At 37.3% G+C, this 19,232-nt stretch overlaps 1 protein-coding gene across 1 annotated transcript; it reads left to right on the forward strand.

The window, feature by feature from the left end:
- The first annotated feature begins 13,036 nt into the window (after window positions 1–13,036).
- On the forward strand, window positions 13,037–18,426 carry LOC145056924 (putative transcription factor KAN2). Its single transcript, XM_079004656.1, has 6 exons — window positions 13,037–13,830; window positions 13,955–14,031; window positions 15,638–15,683; window positions 15,773–15,935; window positions 16,888–16,948; window positions 18,307–18,426. Exons 1-6 carry the CDS (start codon window positions 13,224–13,226, stop codon window positions 18,424–18,426), a joined length of 1,074 nt encoding a protein of 357 aa, XP_078860782.1. The 5' UTR covers window positions 13,037–13,223.
- Window positions 18,427–19,232: the final 806 nt, after the last annotated feature.

Here is a 19,232-nt window from a genome sequence, read left to right on the forward strand (position 1 = left end):
AGTCAATCCAGTATAGATCTATACGCAAACTCAACGCTCTCCCTCCAAGAGAATTCTGGCTACAACTCGGGCCATGACATTTAAGGCATGCTCCGATACAGTGGATCACATTTGTTATCGTATTCTTGCATGTGTGATGAAATGTTTCTTGTTCTAGTATAGTTGTATATGTTCTCGTAGTATAGTTGTATATATTCTCTTCCTAGTATAGACTCATGAATGAACTGACTCATTGATCTAGCAGTTGTAATAGTATGATTCTGTGTTACCCCGATGGTAACTTGTTAACAGTGCGTTTAGTACATATGATTATGGAAGTATTTTTATGTCTATATATGTATATTTGATATATAATTAATATGGAAACGACCTTCGGATGGTCACCCAAAATCCTATCAGACCACATCCAAATCGAGGAAAAGGAAACAAGGTGGATAGCCTTCCTAAGTCCTTTAAACATTATTTATACGTCTATACATATATGGGCATGCAATTTGTAATATAAAAGCATAAATAAGTATTTATAAGGCATTTGAAACATAAGTATTATTTTTAAAGAAAGATTGACTTGATGTCAATCTATAAAACCATTTGAAGGTGTAGATTTGATTAAAACAGTTTAAGTATAAGGAACATTTGCTTAAATCACAGTTGTAGTGTAAATTCGAAAAGTAAATGGGTTTGGAAAACATTTAGAAGTAAAACAGTTTGATAGATAGTTTGAATAGTGATAAAACCACTGATTTCCCTAGTTATTAATCACATGTGATTAGTACAATCACATGTGATTGAAACAATAACTATAAGTATTTAACTTGTATTCCCCCCTTTTGAAAGCATATAAAAGCATTTAGAATATTTAACAGGTTGATTAAGGGGTATGAAACTCACTTGATTGATTGAAGAAAGCGAGATGGAAAACCGGGCAGAGTTTCGTCTCGGAAAACGGATTTTTTCTCGGGATTCTCGGGAATCTCGGGAGTAAAATCGACCCTCGGGACTTGAGCAAAAAGACCAGAGCTTCGGGTTATAACGGGCACGGAAAACGAGACAAAGTTGTGAGAGAGAGGAGAGAAATGAGCAACATTTTCGGAAAGCCTCGCATCCTATTTATAGGAAGGCTGAACCGCCTCCGAACGCGGGGCGTACGCTCGTACGCAGCGCGTACGCGTACGTCATGCATGACCGAAGCCTCGACTGCCTCGGTTCGGATGGGACGGGTTGCTGGGTACGCGGGTCGGATGGGACGGCGGGTCGGACGGGACAGCGGGTCGGACGGGTCGGAGCTTCGGACGGGTCGGACGGGTTAGAACTCTTCGGATAGTGCGACGTGGACGATCCGAGACCCTCGATCTCAGTACGCGGGGCGTACGAAGGTACGCGGGGCGTACTTCGGTCCAATCCGATGACTCCCCTTCGGATATTACCGGGAATTTATAATTAATTTTATATTTATTATAAATAAACTTCAAAAATTCATATCTCCCTCATACGAACTCCGTTTTTGACGTTCTTTATATCCTCGCGAAGGTGAGACCATGATCTACGACTTTCGTTTAGATTCCGTTGGCTAATTCCGAAATTATTTTTATTATTTATTTATTAAAATGACGTGATTAAGGAATTTCTTCAAAATTTCATAACTTCCTCATCCGGAGTCAGATTTGGACGTTCTTTTTATGTACGCAAACCTTGATATGATTCCTATTACTTTATTTAATCCGAATAAGATTTTAGGAAGGTTACATTTTGACTTAAATTTGATCGGTTTTACATTACATTGACCCGAAATATCGGGTTGTCACATCATCCCCCCGTTAGAAGGAATTTCGTCCCGAAATTAGAATTTTAAGCAAGTTAGAAATTACGAATAACTAAGCAAAAAGGTGAGGGTATTTCAGTTTCATCTGATCCTCACGTTCCCAAGTGAATTCCGGTCCTCGCTTGGCATTCCAGCGAACCTTCACGATAGGGATACGGCTTTGCTTTGTCTGCTTGACCTCACGGTCCATGATCTCTATAGGTTCTTCCACGAAGTTGAGGCTCTCGTTGATTTCGATCTCGTCGAGTGGGATTACAAGAGTCTCGTCGGATAGACACTTTTTCAAGTTAGATACGTGGAATGTAGAATGTACGTTACGAAGTGCGTCTGGTAGTTCGAGTTTGTAAGCTACGGGGCCGACTCTTGCAAGAATCTCGAAAGGCCCTATGTACCTCGGATTAAGCTTTCCACGCTTGCCGAAGCGTATCAAGCCCTTCCAGGGTGAGACTTTGAGGAGGACTCGGTCTCCCACCTGAAATTCCAAAGGTTTCCTTCGTTTATCAGCGTAGCTCTTCTGTCGGTCTCTGGAGGCTTTCAATCGTTCACGGATCTGAACGATTTTCTCTGTTGTTTCCCGAATGATCTCCGGACCGGTGAGAGTACTGTCGGAAGTTTGCCCCCTGGCTAATTGGGTATCACCCACCTCAGCCCAGCACAGAGGGGATCTGCACTTACGGCCGTAGAGAGCTTCAAATGGAGCAGCCTTGATGCTCGTGTGATAACTGTTATTATAGGAAAACTCGACAAGGGGTAAATGAGTATCCCATGCCTTCCCAAAGTCAATCACGCAGGCTCGCAACATATCTTCCAGAGTTTGGATGGTCCTCTCACTCTGTCCGTCGGTCTGAGGATGGTAGGCTGTGCTCATGTCCAGCCTCGTTCCTAGGGAATGTTGTAGTGATTGCCAAAATCTTGAGGTGAACCTACTATCTCTATCGGAGATAATGGACATAGGTACACCATGTAGCCGTACTATTTCCCTAATGTATGTTCTCGTAAGCTTCTCCATCTTGTCGGTTTCTTTGATAGGCAGGAAGTGTGCAGACTTGGTCAATCTATCAACGATGACCCATATGGTGTCAAGTCCACCCGTTGTCTTGGGCAACTTGGTTATGAAATCCATAGTGATCCGCTCCCACTTCCATTCCGGGATCTCTGGTTGCTGCAATAAACCAGAGGGCTTCTGGTACTCGACCTTAACCTTTGCGCAAGTAAGGCATTTACTTACGAAGGTAGCAATCTCTGCTTTCATATTAGGCCACCAGTATAGCTTCTTAAGATCCAGATACATCTTATCTGAACCTGGGTGGACGGAATACCGAGTGTTGTGCGCCTCGGTCATGACCAAGTCTCGGAAGCCACCATGTTTCGGTGTCCAGATCCGGTTCATGAAAAATAAAGCTCCGTCACCCTTGGCTTCTAAATTCTTGTCCATTCCTCTAAGGGATTCTCTTGACACATTTTCAGATTTCATGGCCTCAAGTTGAGCCGCCTGAATTTGCTTAGTCAGGTGTGAATGGATGGTTATCGATAATGACTTGACTTTGCGACCAGAATATTCCTTCCGACTTAGGGCGTCTGCTACTACGTTGGCTTTACCCGGATGATAACGAATATCGCATTCGTAATCACTGAGTAGCTCGACCCATCGTCGTTGTCTCATGTTGAGTTCCTTCTGATCGAAAATGTGTTGTAAACTCTTGTGGTCGGTAAAGATAGTGCTCTTCGTTCCATACAAGTAATGTCTCCAGATCTTCAGAGCAAACACTACTGCTCCTAGCTCAAGATCGTGGGTCGTGTAGTTAACCTCGTGTGTCTTCAATTGTCTTGAGGCGTAGGCGATGACCTTACCTCGCTGCATCAGAACACATCCGAGTCCTTGGTTTGATGCATCGCAATAAACTACGAAGTCTTTTATTCCTTCGGGAAGGGATAGTATTGGTGCGGTGCACAAGGCTCGTTTGAGCATTTGGAACGCTCTTTCTTGTTTCTCTTCCCAGTCAAAGGCCACACCTTTCTGGGTTAGGGTTGTAAGAGGCTTCGCTATTCGTGAGAAGTTCTGAATGAACCTGCGGTAGTAGCCAGCGAGACCTAGAAATTGACGAATTTCTGTAGGAGTCTTCGGTGCTGACCAGTTCTCAATGGCCTTAATTTTGGATGGGTCCACGTGGATTCCCTCTTCGCTTACCACGTGTCCTAAGAATTCGACTCTTCGGATCCAAAATTCACATTTCGAGAACTTCGCATAAAGTTTCTCTTTTCGTAATGTCCCTAGAACTTGTCGCAGATGATCGCCATGTTCTTTCTTACTTCGGGAGTAGATTAGGATGTCGTCAATGAAAACGATGACGAACTGATCCAAGTAGGGTCGGCATACTCTATTCATCAAATCCATGAATACTGCGGGCGCATTGGTCAATCCGAATGGCATCACCACGAACTCGTAATGTCCGTAACGAGTTCGGAAGGCGGTCTTCGACACATCCTCCTCTAGCACTCGTAACTGGTGATACCCGGATCTCAGATCAATCTTAGAAAAATAGTTCGCCCCTTGCAGTTGGTCGAATAGATCATCTATGCGTGGTAGAGGATAACGATTCTTGACCGTCAGTTTGTTGAGTTCTCTGTAGTCAATACACATACGGAAGGATTCGTCCTTCTTCTTAACAAACAAGACCGGTGCTCCCCAAGGTGAGAAACTTGGCCTTATAAAGCCCTTGCTGAGCAGTTCGTTAAGTTGACCAGAGAGTTCTTGCATCTCGGCTGGTGCTAAACGGTAGGGCGACTTGGCTACTGGGGTAGCTCCTGGGACTAAGTCGATTCTGAACTCGACTTGTCGTTGCGGAGGTAATCCGGGTAGTTCTTCTGGGAAAATGTCGGGGAAGTCGCTCACTACTGGGAGGTTCTTTAGTTCTTTCGTTTCTAGGTTCGTGTCGACGACGTGAGCAAGGAATGCGTGGTATTCCTTACGCAGGTATTTCTGTGCTTGAATACTTGATATGATGCGAAGACTTGCACCGGGTTTGTCGCCATAGACTATAAGAGTTTCGTTAGACGGAAGGTTTAGACGGACTGCTTTCTCGAAGCACATGATGTCGGCACGATGAAGGCTTAACCAGTCCATGCCAATGATGACGTCGAAACTTTTTATTGAGACTGGCATGAGGTCGATTGGAAATGAATGGTTGTCTAGGGTTAGGGTACAACCTAAGTATATGCTACTCGTATTTTCAGTTTTTTCCATTAGCCATTTCTACTGTAAATAGTTCTTTGAGTGCGTGCGGTGGTTGGTTGAGCATGCGAGCAAATTTATGGTTTACGAAGCTTCGCTCCGCTCCACTATCGAATAGAATGCATGCATAGGAGTTATCGAGGAGGAACGTACCGGTTACTACTGTCGGGTCAGCAACTGCTTCCCCGTGGCCTATAGCCAGTACCCTCCCTGCTCCTCCAGCATTCCTCGTTTTGGGGCAGTCTCTCTTAAAGTGGCCTGCTTCGCCACATCCATAGCAGGTTGGGCTTGCGCCAGGGCCAGGGACTTGGTTGATAGGTTGTGCCGGGAACTTACAGAATCGGACGGTGTGTCCTTTCCTGTTGCAGTTAGAGCACTGCAATTCACGGCAGGGGCCGTTGTGGTGGTAGCTGCATTTGTTGCACTTGGGCGAACTTCCAGCATACCGACTAACCGGGGCAGTAGTAGTAGTAGGGGTTACTGCGGCATGAATTGCCACCAGTTGCTGCTTTTTGGCAGCCTGCTGCTTCTTCCTTTCATCCCAGAATTTCCGCTTAGTATCGGCGGGTTTGGAGGGTTCCGGGATGGCTAGGGTGGTTGTGGTTGCAGGGGTTTTGACTCCATGGTCAATGAGTCGTTGTGCCAATCGTTTGGCACTGTCGAAGGTAGCGGGGTTTGACGCTAGCACATTCCCCTGATACGGAGGCACTAGTCCCCATATGTACCTCTCGATCTTCTTCCCCTCGGTGGGAACCATATTGGGGCAGAGGGCCACCAGCTCGCTGAATCGGGCAGTATAAGCGACCACATTGGTGCCCTTCATTGACAGGTTCCAGAGTTCCTGCTCCAGTTTCTGGATCTCGCCCCTCGGGCAGTATTCCTCAGTCATGAGGTCTTTCATTGTTTCCCAGCCCATGTCGTTGGCTACGACGAGAGTTAGTGCTTTGACGTGGCCGTTCCACCACGTTAGGGCTTTACCCTCAAAGGTGCATGCGGCGTATTTCACCTTGCACGCAGCAGGGCATGAACAAATTTCGAAGACTGATTCAGTCTTCTCAAACCATTGTGAGAGAGCAATGACTCCGCCGGTGCCATAGAAAGGCTTCGGCTTGCAGTTTGTAAAATCCTTGTAAGAGCACTCCCTTGAGCGCACAGGGATTTCGACCGGAAAAGATTCCACAGGGGTTCCACCTCTGCTGGCATCAGAAGAGTGATACTGAGCCATGGCAGTTGCCACTGCTGCAGCTACAACAGCATTCAGGGCTACAGTATCGATGACCGGAGGCGGAGGAGGTGGTGGAGGTGCAGGATTATTCCTATTCCTAGGAGACTTGCGAGGAGGCATCCTTTAGCTGAAAGTTTAAAAAGATAAGAAAGATGGTAAGAATCAATTTGTAAGCAACGCGAGAGTGACCCATGGACTAACTAAACATAGTCCAACAGTTGAAAGGGTGCTTGAAACCACAACAAGCATTATTAGGAGGAAAGCACAAGTGTATATATTTTTCCCAGATAGTTAGATCTCAAAAATACTGGTATTACCGATGTAATAAGTTCAGTGAAAATCGACCTAACAGTAGGTCATACATCATACCATATAGAAAAGTTTGACAGTTCTTAGATTTCAAATTTGAGTACGGAAGTTAGAAACATTTTACACACAAGTGCTACTTGGAGCACAGATGTTAAAGGCTATTCTTTAAATAAAAGACGGAGCTGTACTAGACATCAACCAACGGCGATGGGAAAATCCCGGGCGAGTACTGCGGTCGGACACTTGACGAAACACCTCTTGAATGGGTCGATCCTGAGTCCTCTGACGAGCTCGAAGTTCCAATATTTCAGCTCGTGAGGCAGCCAACTGCTATTGCAGGGTTTTATTTGTCCTCCGGGTCCGTTCCATGTCTTCTTCAAGACGGCGGATGCTGACTGTGTTGACACCTGAGTCGGCATCAATCTCTATGACCCGGTCGACGGCTGCTCCACCTTGCTCGACAATACGAGCTATTCTGCGGATAATGACAGGCAGAGCTCGGTCAGTAGAGCCACCATCGCTGACGTTGTAAAAGGTTCGGTCCCCAAAGTATGTTAAGGGTTGACCCTGATCATCGCTCCAGCGGTTCAGGTTGTTTGCCCACATAGGTGTAGGGCCTGGAAACGCTGGTCGAGGGTTGTTGTTCGGGGCTTGACCTACAATCGGTAGGTTGTTGACTTCAGGCTCGGAGTCGGACCCATCTGAAAAGCCTTCTGCGAGGTGATCATCCAAAGGGATTGGATGATCAACTTCGGCTCTTCATCGATCCACCCGGCATTGCCTTCATTGGGAAAGCACGGGTCGCCATGATGGATATCTAGCCATCAAGATCTACGCGAGAATAGAGGTATAAAAATATAGTATACGTGTAACTAGTAGCGCAAAATACTCCTATAGTATTTTAAGTTTAAATTCTATTGATCTTCTTGTGGTATTGTTGGTAAGTTTTTAGACTTGTTAACCTATCACAACCATTCTAAGGCATGTGCTAATCACTCCTAGGATCAGCATAGTTGATCAGGCTATGCCATTTCCAGGACTGACCATACATCCCCGAGCTCACTTGTGATATTTAACAATCGTAATACTTTTGTTCTTGTCATTGTGACACTTATTTTAGTATGAATGCAGACTAGTATACTTAGTTAAATATTTTATTATTTTAAGTATAGACTCTTGGTCAGAGTTTAATCCCCAATGGGTTTATAGTTTAGTATATCTTTTATGGGTTGATATACTCAATTCACTATAAACAATGCTCTGATACCAATCTGTCACACCCCAAAACCAAGAACGGCGGAAACGTTCTGGGGCGGAGGACGTCATGTAAGGTAATCACAACACAGTAAATGTAAATAGGCAAACAACATCATCCATTGCATTAAATATATAACTTTAATACATGTGTGTTCTGTAAAATTTTAGACACCAAAAATATAACGTAAATCAAAATAACAAAATGATGAGTCTTGAGTACGCTCCATCATCTCAAAAGCTGGCATCGGTACCTGTCTACTGATGACCTGAGAATACAAGTTATTTTGAAAGAGTTTATCAGCATTAAGCTGGTGAGTTCATAAGTATTTTAGTGTCAATGTTCATTGTCAAAAACGTTTGAACTTGTCCCAATGTATAAGTTTGTAAAAATGTAAATAAATGTTTAAAAGTATTTGCAAAAGTTTGAATCTCTCAGAAAATCCTATATTTTCTATAATAGTAACCTTCTACCAAGGCTTAACTGTTTTGTAAACTCGTCTGTTGTAAAAGTGTGTGATTACCCAAGTATAACTATCATTTGATAAAATATAGTTTGTACATTAATGCTTAAGTGACATTATCACCAAAATATGTAATGGGTAAATCATTGTAGTACTGTAGTTTTGTATAATAAGAACTACTGTTGTACTGATTACTACTACCTTAAACCGGATTTATATTAAGGTATAATGTGATAATTGCACCATACTATCGACTGATAACAACGACATAAAGAACGGTCGTAATAACGGAATGACGTTTGGCACCCGCAGACCTGCAGGTCCGGCTGTAGCTAGCAGCAAGGTGTAGGATAGTCAATCCAGTATAGATCTATACGCAAACTCAACGCTCTCCCTCCAAGAGAATTCTGGCTACAACTCGGGCCATGACATTTAAGGCATGCTCCGATACAGTGGATCACATTTGTTATCGTATTCTTGCATGTGTGATGAAATGTTTCTTGTTCTAGTATAGTTGTATATGTTCTCGTAGTATAGTTGTATATATTCTCTTCCTAGTATAGACTCATGAATGAACTGACTCATTGATCTAGCAGTTGTAATAGTATGATTCTGTGTTACCCCGATGGTAACTTGTTAACAGTGCGTTTAGTACATATGATTATGGAAGTATTTTTATGTCTATATATGTATATTTTATATATAATTAATATGGAAACGACCTTCGGATGGTCACCCAAAATCCTATCAGACCACATCCAAATCGAGGAAAAGGAAACAAGGTGGATAGCCTTCCTAAGTCCTTTAAACATTATTTATACGTCTATACATATATGGGCATGCAATTTGTAATATAAAAGCATAAATAAGTATTTATAAGGCATTTGAAACATAAGTATTATTTTTAAAGAAAGATTGACTTGATGTCAATCTATAAAACCATTTGAAGGTGTAGATTTGATTAAAACAGTTTAAGTATAAGGAACATTTGCTTAAATCACAGTTGTAGTGTAAATTCGAAAAGTAAATGGGTTTGGAAAACATTTAGAAGTAAAACAGTTTGATAGATAGTTTGAATAGTGATAAAACCACTGATTTCCCTAGTTATTAATCACATGTGATTAGTACAATCACATGTGATTGAAACAATAACTATAAGTATTTAACTTGTATTCCCCCCTTTTGAAAGCATATAAAAGCATTTAGAATATTTAACAGGTTGATTAAGGGGTATGAAACTCACTTGATTGATTGAAGAAAGCGAGATGGAAAACCGGGCAGAGTTTCGTCTCGGAAAACGGATTTTTTCTCGGGATTCTCGGGAATCTCGGGAGTAAAATCGACCCTCGGGACTTGAGCAAAAAGACCAGAGCTTCGGGTTATAACGGGCACGGAAAACGAGACAAAGTTGTGAGAGAGAGGAGAGAAATGAGCAACATTTTCGGAAAGCCTCGCATCCTATTTATAGGAAGGCTGAACCGCCTCCGAACGCGGGGCGTACGCTCGTACGCAGCGCGTACGCGTACGTCATGCATGACCGAAGCCTCGACTGCCTCGGTTCGGATGGGACGGGTTGCTGGGTACGCGGGTCGGATGGGACGGCGGGTCGGACGGGACAGCGGGTCGGACGGGTCGGAGCTTCGGACGGGTCGGACGGGTTAGAACTCTTCGGATAGTGCGACGTGGACGATCCGAGACCCTCGATCTCAGTACGCGGGGCGTACTTCGGTCCAATCCGATGACTCCCCTTCGGATATTACCGGGAATTTATAATTAATTTTATATTTATTATAAATAAACTTCAAAAATTCATATCTCCCTCATACGAACTCCGTTTTTGACGTTCTTTATATCCTCGCGAAGGTGAGACCATGATCTACGACTTTCGTTTAGATTCCGTTGGCTAATTCCGAAATTATTTTTATTATTTATTTATTAAAATGACGTGATTAAGGAATTTCTTCAAAATTTCATAACTTCCTCATCCGGAGTCAGATTTGGACGTTCTTTTTATGTACGCAAACCTTGATATGATTCCTATTACTTTATTTAATCCGAATAAGATTTTAGGAAGGTTACATTTTGACTTAAATTTGATCGGTTTTACATTACATTGACCCGAAATATCGGGTTGTCACACTAATGCTCTGAAAAAAATACACATGATATAGTTCTCAGATGTGTGTGTGTTCTACTGGAATGATTTTATTCTAGATATGAATGAACTAGCTAAGATTTTGATTGAGTGGCAATTCATCAAACAAACTGTAAAACATCAACCTGATGACATATTTCATCTCCAGGATCTTTAGCTAGATGATCCTCCACAACAGTAAGATCTAAAGGAAGATTCAATCCGACAATAGCTAAATTTTCTCGAATCCTCCCCCATTGAGTTTTCATATCATTCAGACGATTTTCAGCTTGCCTTTTTTTCTCCCTCTCATACAGAAATCCTGATCGCATCTCATGTAATTCCCCCTCAATGTCAGTTGCCTTATGCTGGATTCCGGTTTCTGTTTCCAGTTCTATTAATGGAATCATCAGTTCCTTAGTATTGTAATATGCTGGACTTCTGCAATAACAGATAAAACTTACGCATAATTAGCTCAAAATAGAATCTCTGAATCTCGAATTACCTAATTTATATCAAATGGGATTTGTAGAATTCATCATTTGAAATTGAGTGCAGAATGAATAGATCCACATATTAGGAAGAAAAATTGAATTAAAACGATTTTAAATATGAGATCGTCGTTGATAAATGAAGAACAGGGTAACGCTTTAATCCATACAGATTCATTCCATCTCTAATTGAAATAACCAACAATTTAATATTAGTTCTGTTACAATCCACTGGATCAAAATTAATGCAATAATATAAATCGATATACATGGATTTCTAAAATTATGTGTTGAAATCGAAGAACTTGCCAAACTCCCCGATTTCATCAATACGGGTCTATTCTCTGAATCCAAATCACGATTGTACAAAAATGCTTTCTGATCTATCATACTCCGTGTTCACATTTCCATTGACATCCTAATATGGGGAAAACAACGATGAATATGTATGAGTGGTCGATTAGAGCATATTGTGGGATTGAGAGAACGACAACGAGAGAGATGGAGAAAGAGATATGGGGAAAATAATTAGTTCACGGATTTAAGATATGTCGATTAATAAAAATAGATTTAAGATATTATTTAGTTATATATTTGTTTCCTATATTACCCCTGTCTCATTTAATTGATATGCCCCCTCCTCTTTAGTTTTCTGATTAATTACAAAAACGTTATTATGCATCTTGACCCTTTTTTTTATCCAACGTTCCACTTTTAGTTCTCAGGTTCTCGGAAAACTATAAGTTCTCAAATGATCATTCCTCTCTCTCTCTCTCACTCTCTCTCTCTCTCTCTCTCTATATATATATATATATATATATATATATATATATATAGTTAAGTTATGTGAGACGGTCTAATTTTGTGAGACCGTGAGACGTAATCCTAACTATTCATTTGGTAGATAACACAAAAATCATTTTTAAAATGCAAAATAATTGAAAATTTTCAAATTTTTTTTTCAAATATTATTTTCGGAATTTATATTTTCCAAAAAAATAAATAAATAAATAAAAATATTTTTTTACATATTCTAATAGAATAATAGAATATTCTACAGATCCGAGAAATCTAGTATAATATTCTAGCATTCTAAATATCACATTAGAATATTTACAATGTAATAATATATTATAATATTATTTCATGTATTTTAAAAAAAAACGGTATTTTTTTATTTTTTTTAGGTAATTAAAGTTCCAAAAATAATAATTAAAAAAAGATTTTTAGATTTTTCCTTTTATTTTGCATTTTAAAATTATTTTTAGATTTGGTCTCCCGGTCTCACAAAATTAGTATGGTCTCAAATGAAACTGAATATATATATATATATATATATATATATATATATATATATATATATATATGTGGGAAAAGTGAATATACCCTTAAGGGTATATAAGCTTAGGTACCCAAACTCACCATACTATATCGTTTTGTATCATATATAGACATTGTAATTGTCCAATATTCTTATAATTCAACTTCTAAATTGAATTACTTCAAAGTTTTTATAAATTTCATGTTTATCTTCCTCTTATATAATTATCATTTTCAACAATAATATATATAGCCTAGTAAGTGTTCGATAAAAAGATGTGATGTAAAAAGAAGATAATAGTGAAAATTTAAAAATATTGAATATAAATCAAGTTAAGGATTGAAGTTTAACAATATTATAATGAATATATCAAACAAATAGACGTATTACTATGAGTTTGGATACCTAAGCTTATATACCTTAAGGGTATATTCACTTTTCCATATATATATATATATATATATATATATATATATATATATATATATATATATATATATATATATATATATATATATATATATATATATATATATATATTAGGAGTTGAATTATTTCAATAATTTCCTTAGATTTCGGATATTGTATGCAATACTTTAGGATATATTATAAAGTTAAACCTAAAACTTAAGAAGAAAAAGTTAAAGATGGTAAAGGAATCAAGTCTCAAACTTATTCACTTTTTTACTTTTCATCCTTTTCCTCGCTTTCTTTCCTACCCCCACGTCCACATACAGAAATTTTGGCCCCCTCCCCACTCTACCCCACCCGAACTCTCTCCCTAGGTCTCTTCAAGTGTCATTTTCACACATATACTTCACATACCATATACAAACCATTCCCTTCACTTCATACTCTCCATCTCCATCTTTCTCCATTAAACCACAAACCCCTCGCAAGAAATCTTGATTATACTTAAAAGATTGGAGCAACAAGACAAAGAGAGAAAGTTGAGAGTTTTGCAAGTGAAAATGGAGTTCTTTCCTTCACAACCAGACTTATCTCTTCGAATCAGCCCACCCAACACCCAACCCACTTCAATAAGTTGGAGAACATCAAATCCAACTGATCAAGATCATGATTTTGATTTAGGTCATTTCTGGACGAGAGCTTTAAACTCCCAAAACCACCAACATGACTCAACAACAAGATCTCAATCCTCTTTCGGTTTATATGAACCATATCAAGCCCATTCTAATGATTCCGGCCTCAACCAGAACACAATCACAACAAATCTTTATCACCATCACCAGGGAGTAAGCTTACAGGAAGAGTTATTGAAACCCATAAAAGGAATTCCTATTTTTTACCAAACTACTCATCCCAATTTACAGATTCCAGCTCAATATCATCATCATCACCAAAATAATCAAGCTTCATTAGATTCTTGCGCTGTTGCTACTTCTAGTAGCTCTTCTTCTTTAACTCATGGCAGTAATTTTAACAATATTGCGCGATCAAGATTCTTGTCTTCGAGGTTTCCTGCAAAGCGTAGCATGAGAGCTCCGAGGATGCGATGGACGACGACCCTCCATGCTCGCTTTGTCCATGCTGTTGAGCTCTTGGGTGGACATGAAAGTAAGTTCTCTAATTTTGCTATATTCATTTTTACGGAATTTAAGACAAAATTTTATCCATCAATTGGTTCTTTTGGCTTTCTTAATTAATTTCGTTTGCGGATATGCTTGTGTAATGAACATAGGAGCAACGCCTAAGTCAGTTCTTGAGCTAATGGATGTAAAGGACCTGACGTTAGCCCATGTCAAATCTCACTTACAGGTAAACTAGCTTACCCCATATCTCTCCTATTTTTTCGAATTATTTCAAGTGAGGTTTTAAGTCTAATCTAACTGGTATTAGTATTTTTAGCTAATGCAACATTCTCAAACACTCCTTCCCGTAAAGCTAGCTAACATGTACAACGCTGTAGTCAGACAACAGAAGAGTACTATTTTTCGATCAGATTTTTTTTATAGACTCAAGTGTTTTTTCTTGGGTAGTTCTACAACATGTTCGTTCTTTAAGGAAAGGCAATGCCTTATTTAGATTACGTATCAAAGCAAAGGTTCTCGACATACATCTTAGTTTTTCTTGGTTCATCCTCTTTGAATATATATATATATATATATATATATATATATATATATATATATATATATATATATATATATATATATATATATATAAAGTCTTCAATATATATGATATATGAGGCCCAGGCACAGATCTCTTTTTATTGGTATTGACTTTTGACTTTTAGACTCTGAGAATAACTTCTTATTTTCAGAAAAAAACAAATAAATATTTTAAAATAAATTCAAATCACACTGAATTTTCCCATGCAGAGACCGATCTCCAATCTTTTGAACGCAACCTTGTTCTTCTTTCTTCTTCTTCTTCTCTTCCTACAAGATCTGATGGCTCTGCAGTGTTACAGCTTTAAAATCAGCTTTTTTTGCTTTCCATGACACATGTTTTTTTTATAATATACTTTTTCTTATATATATATATATATATATATATATATATATATATATATATATATATATATATAGAGAGAGAGAGAGAGAGAGAGAGAGAGAGAGAGAGAGAGAAAAGAAAAAAGAGAAGAAGAAGACAAAACCTAATGAATTAAAAACAAAGAGATATTAGAAGCCAAGACAAGTTTACACACAGTCCACTGTGCAATTGTATGTATTTATTAGGATTGAATTGAATAACAGCATTAATAATTCTCTCTTTTCAGAGGGGAACTTGAGATATGGGAAAGTACAAAAAAGGCCATCATTTCTCAATGATATATGTATACATATGTCTAGTAGCATCACATGCTGTTTCTTAACCACACATCTTGACCATGGTTTAGTACATTGATTGAAGTGTCTTTCCCTCGTATAGACATGCACCATTCCACCCCACAATAGATCCGTTCTTTTTTATTCTGTACTTTCTTTTCGCACCATTACACACACAGATATATATATATATATATATATATATATATATATATATATATATATATATATATATATATATATATTCACCTTTTTATAATGCATAAAGCACATTCACAGGCTATTTCTTTTACAAGACAACTTTTTTATTATATATTTTTATTTAAAAATAAAAAATGGTAACAAGATAAGGATTATTTTTTTCTGGTTTGTCCTAAATCTTTTAAGATATTTAATTCCTCAAGATCGATTATATTTTGCACAAAATGAAGAGATATGGACATAAAATGAATATTTGGTTGTACCATTTAAAGTATATTGTGTTAAATCATTGATGAGTTTGTTGGGAATAATTTAGCGGATAATCAACAATATAAATTAATCATTATGATTCTAAGAAAGATAACATTTAAGTTATTCTTGTTTTGCAGATGTATAGAACTGTAAAGACTACTGATAAAGCATTGGTTTCATCAGGTTAATTAAGCCCCTTATTTGTCTTGTATATTTAATACATGATGCTTTGTACTAACTTCGAATCATGCGTATTTTTCATCTTTACTTAGCACAATCAGAAGTCTTTGGCAATGGAAAATCAGGAGACAATTCTGTTGATATAATGCTTGGCATTCAGACTCACGGAATGGAGTTATTACCCGAAAATGGAGGAATGTCTAGTGTTCATCAAGATAAAGATTTTAATTTTGGTCGTTGGTGCAATTCATCAAGGTGAAACTTTTATTAATTATGTATTTTTACTACTAAAATTAATGTTTCTTGAAATGCAAAATGTAGCTTTATTTATGACAAATATATGATCCAAAAAGGATCTGAGGTACATGCCATGATTCCTAACAAATTTAGAGGGCTTGGACAACAAGCTTAGAATAGTAAACTTGGCAGACAATTTTCACTGTTCATTTGTGGCTGTATGTACAAATTAAACATGCTTGCTGAATAATTGGGGAATTCTTTTGCGGGTTCTTTTGCATTGTCCTTCAATTTAACTTCTACTATCAATCATCTTTCACTATCAGTAATCTGAACATTACTTGTCTACTATTCTCAACATGCGCCTTTTGTAGATTAGTAAAAATCTGTAATCATGTCTTTTGGGAGAACTAAAGTAATCCTTAATTCTGTTTATCATGAAGGAAAGTCAATTCATAGAATAAAAGTCCTATTCTAGTAAATGTGCTTTTTGCGTCTTCTTAAATAAAATCCACCTTTCAAATGGCAGGAAGATGGGCTTTATAGTTAAAATAAAACAATAAAAGTGTATTTACCCTTATCGTTGCATGTTAAGAAATATCCCTTCCCTCTCATCATGTGGCCTTTAATCAACTATGGCCATTCTAGAAGGGCCCCATTGTTTCTAAGTCAAAAGCTCCCCTCTTTGAAACACCTTTGTACCTTTTGTCTATACATTTGTGTTTATTATACTTGTTCTTGTTTCCCCCCTTTTTCATCTTGTGTACATGGCATGGGTATAATGGGACCTCACATGGGTTGGTTTTAACTTTTTATCTCAAAGAAAATGGTAAAAGTGAGAAGCTATAGCTAGCTACAAAACTAGGCATTGAAAGAATTAAAGCTTTCTATACATGGTTTGCTTTTCTCATCTTTTTCTTTTGGTATGGGCTTTAAACTGATGGAATTATTCTTTTCATGGTTTCTGTAGCGGGGAAGTTTTGATGCAAGTTAAACATGGAGATCTTGAATCGAGCATATTATCCCTTGAGGTACATATATATATGCTATATATTTCCATTTATATTTCGAAATAATTGCTCTCGCAGCCCGAGACGCTAGAATACTTTCTAGTGTGAAATGTCTCTGTCTCGTGAAATTTAATGCAGTCGTTTGACGATCATTTATGATGATACTTTTCAACTAATAAAAAAATATAAGAATATGCACCCGTTCATTAATTACTTGTAATGATAGTAAAATGATAAATAGTTAACTTTAAAAATAATAAATAGCTAACTATATGATAGTGATAGCATTAATTTCAAGTTTTCCCTTCTTCTTTTATTTAGAGGCATTTTATATTAGATTCAAAGACAATTTAATAACTACTTAGTGCATTTGAACTTGTATTCTTAATTTTGTGATATTTTCTGAATGGCATAATAAACTTTTAAGATATATATATATATATATATATATATATATATATATATATATATATATATATATATATATATATATATATATATATATATATATATATATATGTGTGTGTGTGTGTGTGTGTGTGTGTGTGTGTGTATGAATGTTTCTGTGTGGGAGTAATAAGTTTTGGCGATGGAATACATTGTGCACAATGATAACGTAACTTTTGAGGAGGTATTATCATACGGAAACCTAATTTACCACATAGGATACCCTCTACGTGTGATAGTGATATTTAAGCTTTGCATGGGAATATATAAATACATGTTAGCTTGTCATATAAAGTGGAAGAATAAATGTGTAGCAAAAGCAAAGGTATTTGGATTTGGCAGGTCATTAAAATATTTAAGTGTAAAGTAGTTCCTTTAATTTAGCAAGTTAAAGGAAGCGAAACATAAAGCAAAGGAAAAAAAAACATCCTCCGTCAAATCTAGGTAACATCCTACAAGACTAAGATCTCTTTTTGAAGTTTGTGGTATCGGACATATGAGGTTTCCTTAATTGTATCAATTTGGCTACGTGAATTTAAAAGGGACACTTGTCCAAATTAAGGATAGTATATGTAAACCCTAATGGCCAAATTCATGGTAGGAACGCTTTAAGTTTAGTTGCATGCTGTAAAGATGGTTGATCTATTAAGACGTATTTGGTATATGCCCATTCTCAACACAATTAAACTTTATTAATTGTGTTTAGCATCAATAAGTAGACAATATACAATAGAAGCTTGATACATTCAAATAGGTTATACGGTATACACGATGAAATGAGCTTCATATATATATGGTTAACCTACAAAGATTCAAATTGCAAACTAAACTTGTTGGTTCTATGGTGTTGTAATCACTTTCGACTAATATTTATATATTACAACTGGATTAAAAATGTATGGTGTAACCCTGGACTAGCTTTCTTCTTGCAGAAGGAAAGGAATTCAAAAGGCATGAAGAATGAGAGGTCATATGAAGTAAGCTCATCAAGCCATTCACAGACCAGCCTTAAGAAGCCTAGCCTAGAGTTCACTTTAGGAAGATCTCAGTGAATTTATATATATATATATATATATATATATATATATATATATATATATATATATATATATATATATATATATATATATATATATATATATATATATATATATATTACTACTCATTTAGATATCATTGAGTTTTTTTAATGGGAGCTGGTGAAAAGAATGGTGCCCACTGGAAAATCTGTAGAGAAAAGTAAAAGAATGGGAAAAAGAGAGCAAAAGGAAGGCAACAAGACAAGAAAGGGTACACAAAGCAACAAAAGGGAGTAGGGTTTTGAAAAGCATATCTTTGCTATTGAAAATTTGTGAGAGACCCATTATCTGACCCTTTTGATATTATAGATCTTGATTATATGTAAAAAAAATTAATCAGTTTTGACTTTTCAATCGATCTTATAATTTTTCTTGAATTCTATGGCAAACATCAATGTCTTGACTGTGTTCTTTATTTTAGTCGATATCAAGTGATGTTCTTTCTCTTTGAGATCGAGAGTTTTAGTCTCATCGTGGACATAGCCAATGTTTTAAAAACTGATGTTTTAGTTAAACCGATATGATGAATGATTTATGGTTCAACCGGTTTAACCGGTTCGACCGTCTGATAATCTGATGTATCGTAACTTTCATCTTTATTCCTAGTTTCCTACATACATATATAAATCAATGATTTGACGTTTACAAACTCAAACATTAAAAAGATACATAAAAACAAGTTATAGATCTATACAAACACATTAAAAAACATATAACGATTAGTCTTACATCAGTCTATGTATATTAAAAAGAAAATAAAGTACAAACTGAAATAAATT

The sequence above is a fragment of the Lactuca serriola genome, chromosome 6 (genome assembly GCF_051521515.1).
Source record: "Lactuca serriola cultivar US96UC23 chromosome 6, Lser_US96UC23_V15, whole genome shotgun sequence".
NCBI classification, from domain to species: Eukaryota; Viridiplantae; Streptophyta; class Magnoliopsida; order Asterales; family Asteraceae; genus Lactuca; species Lactuca serriola.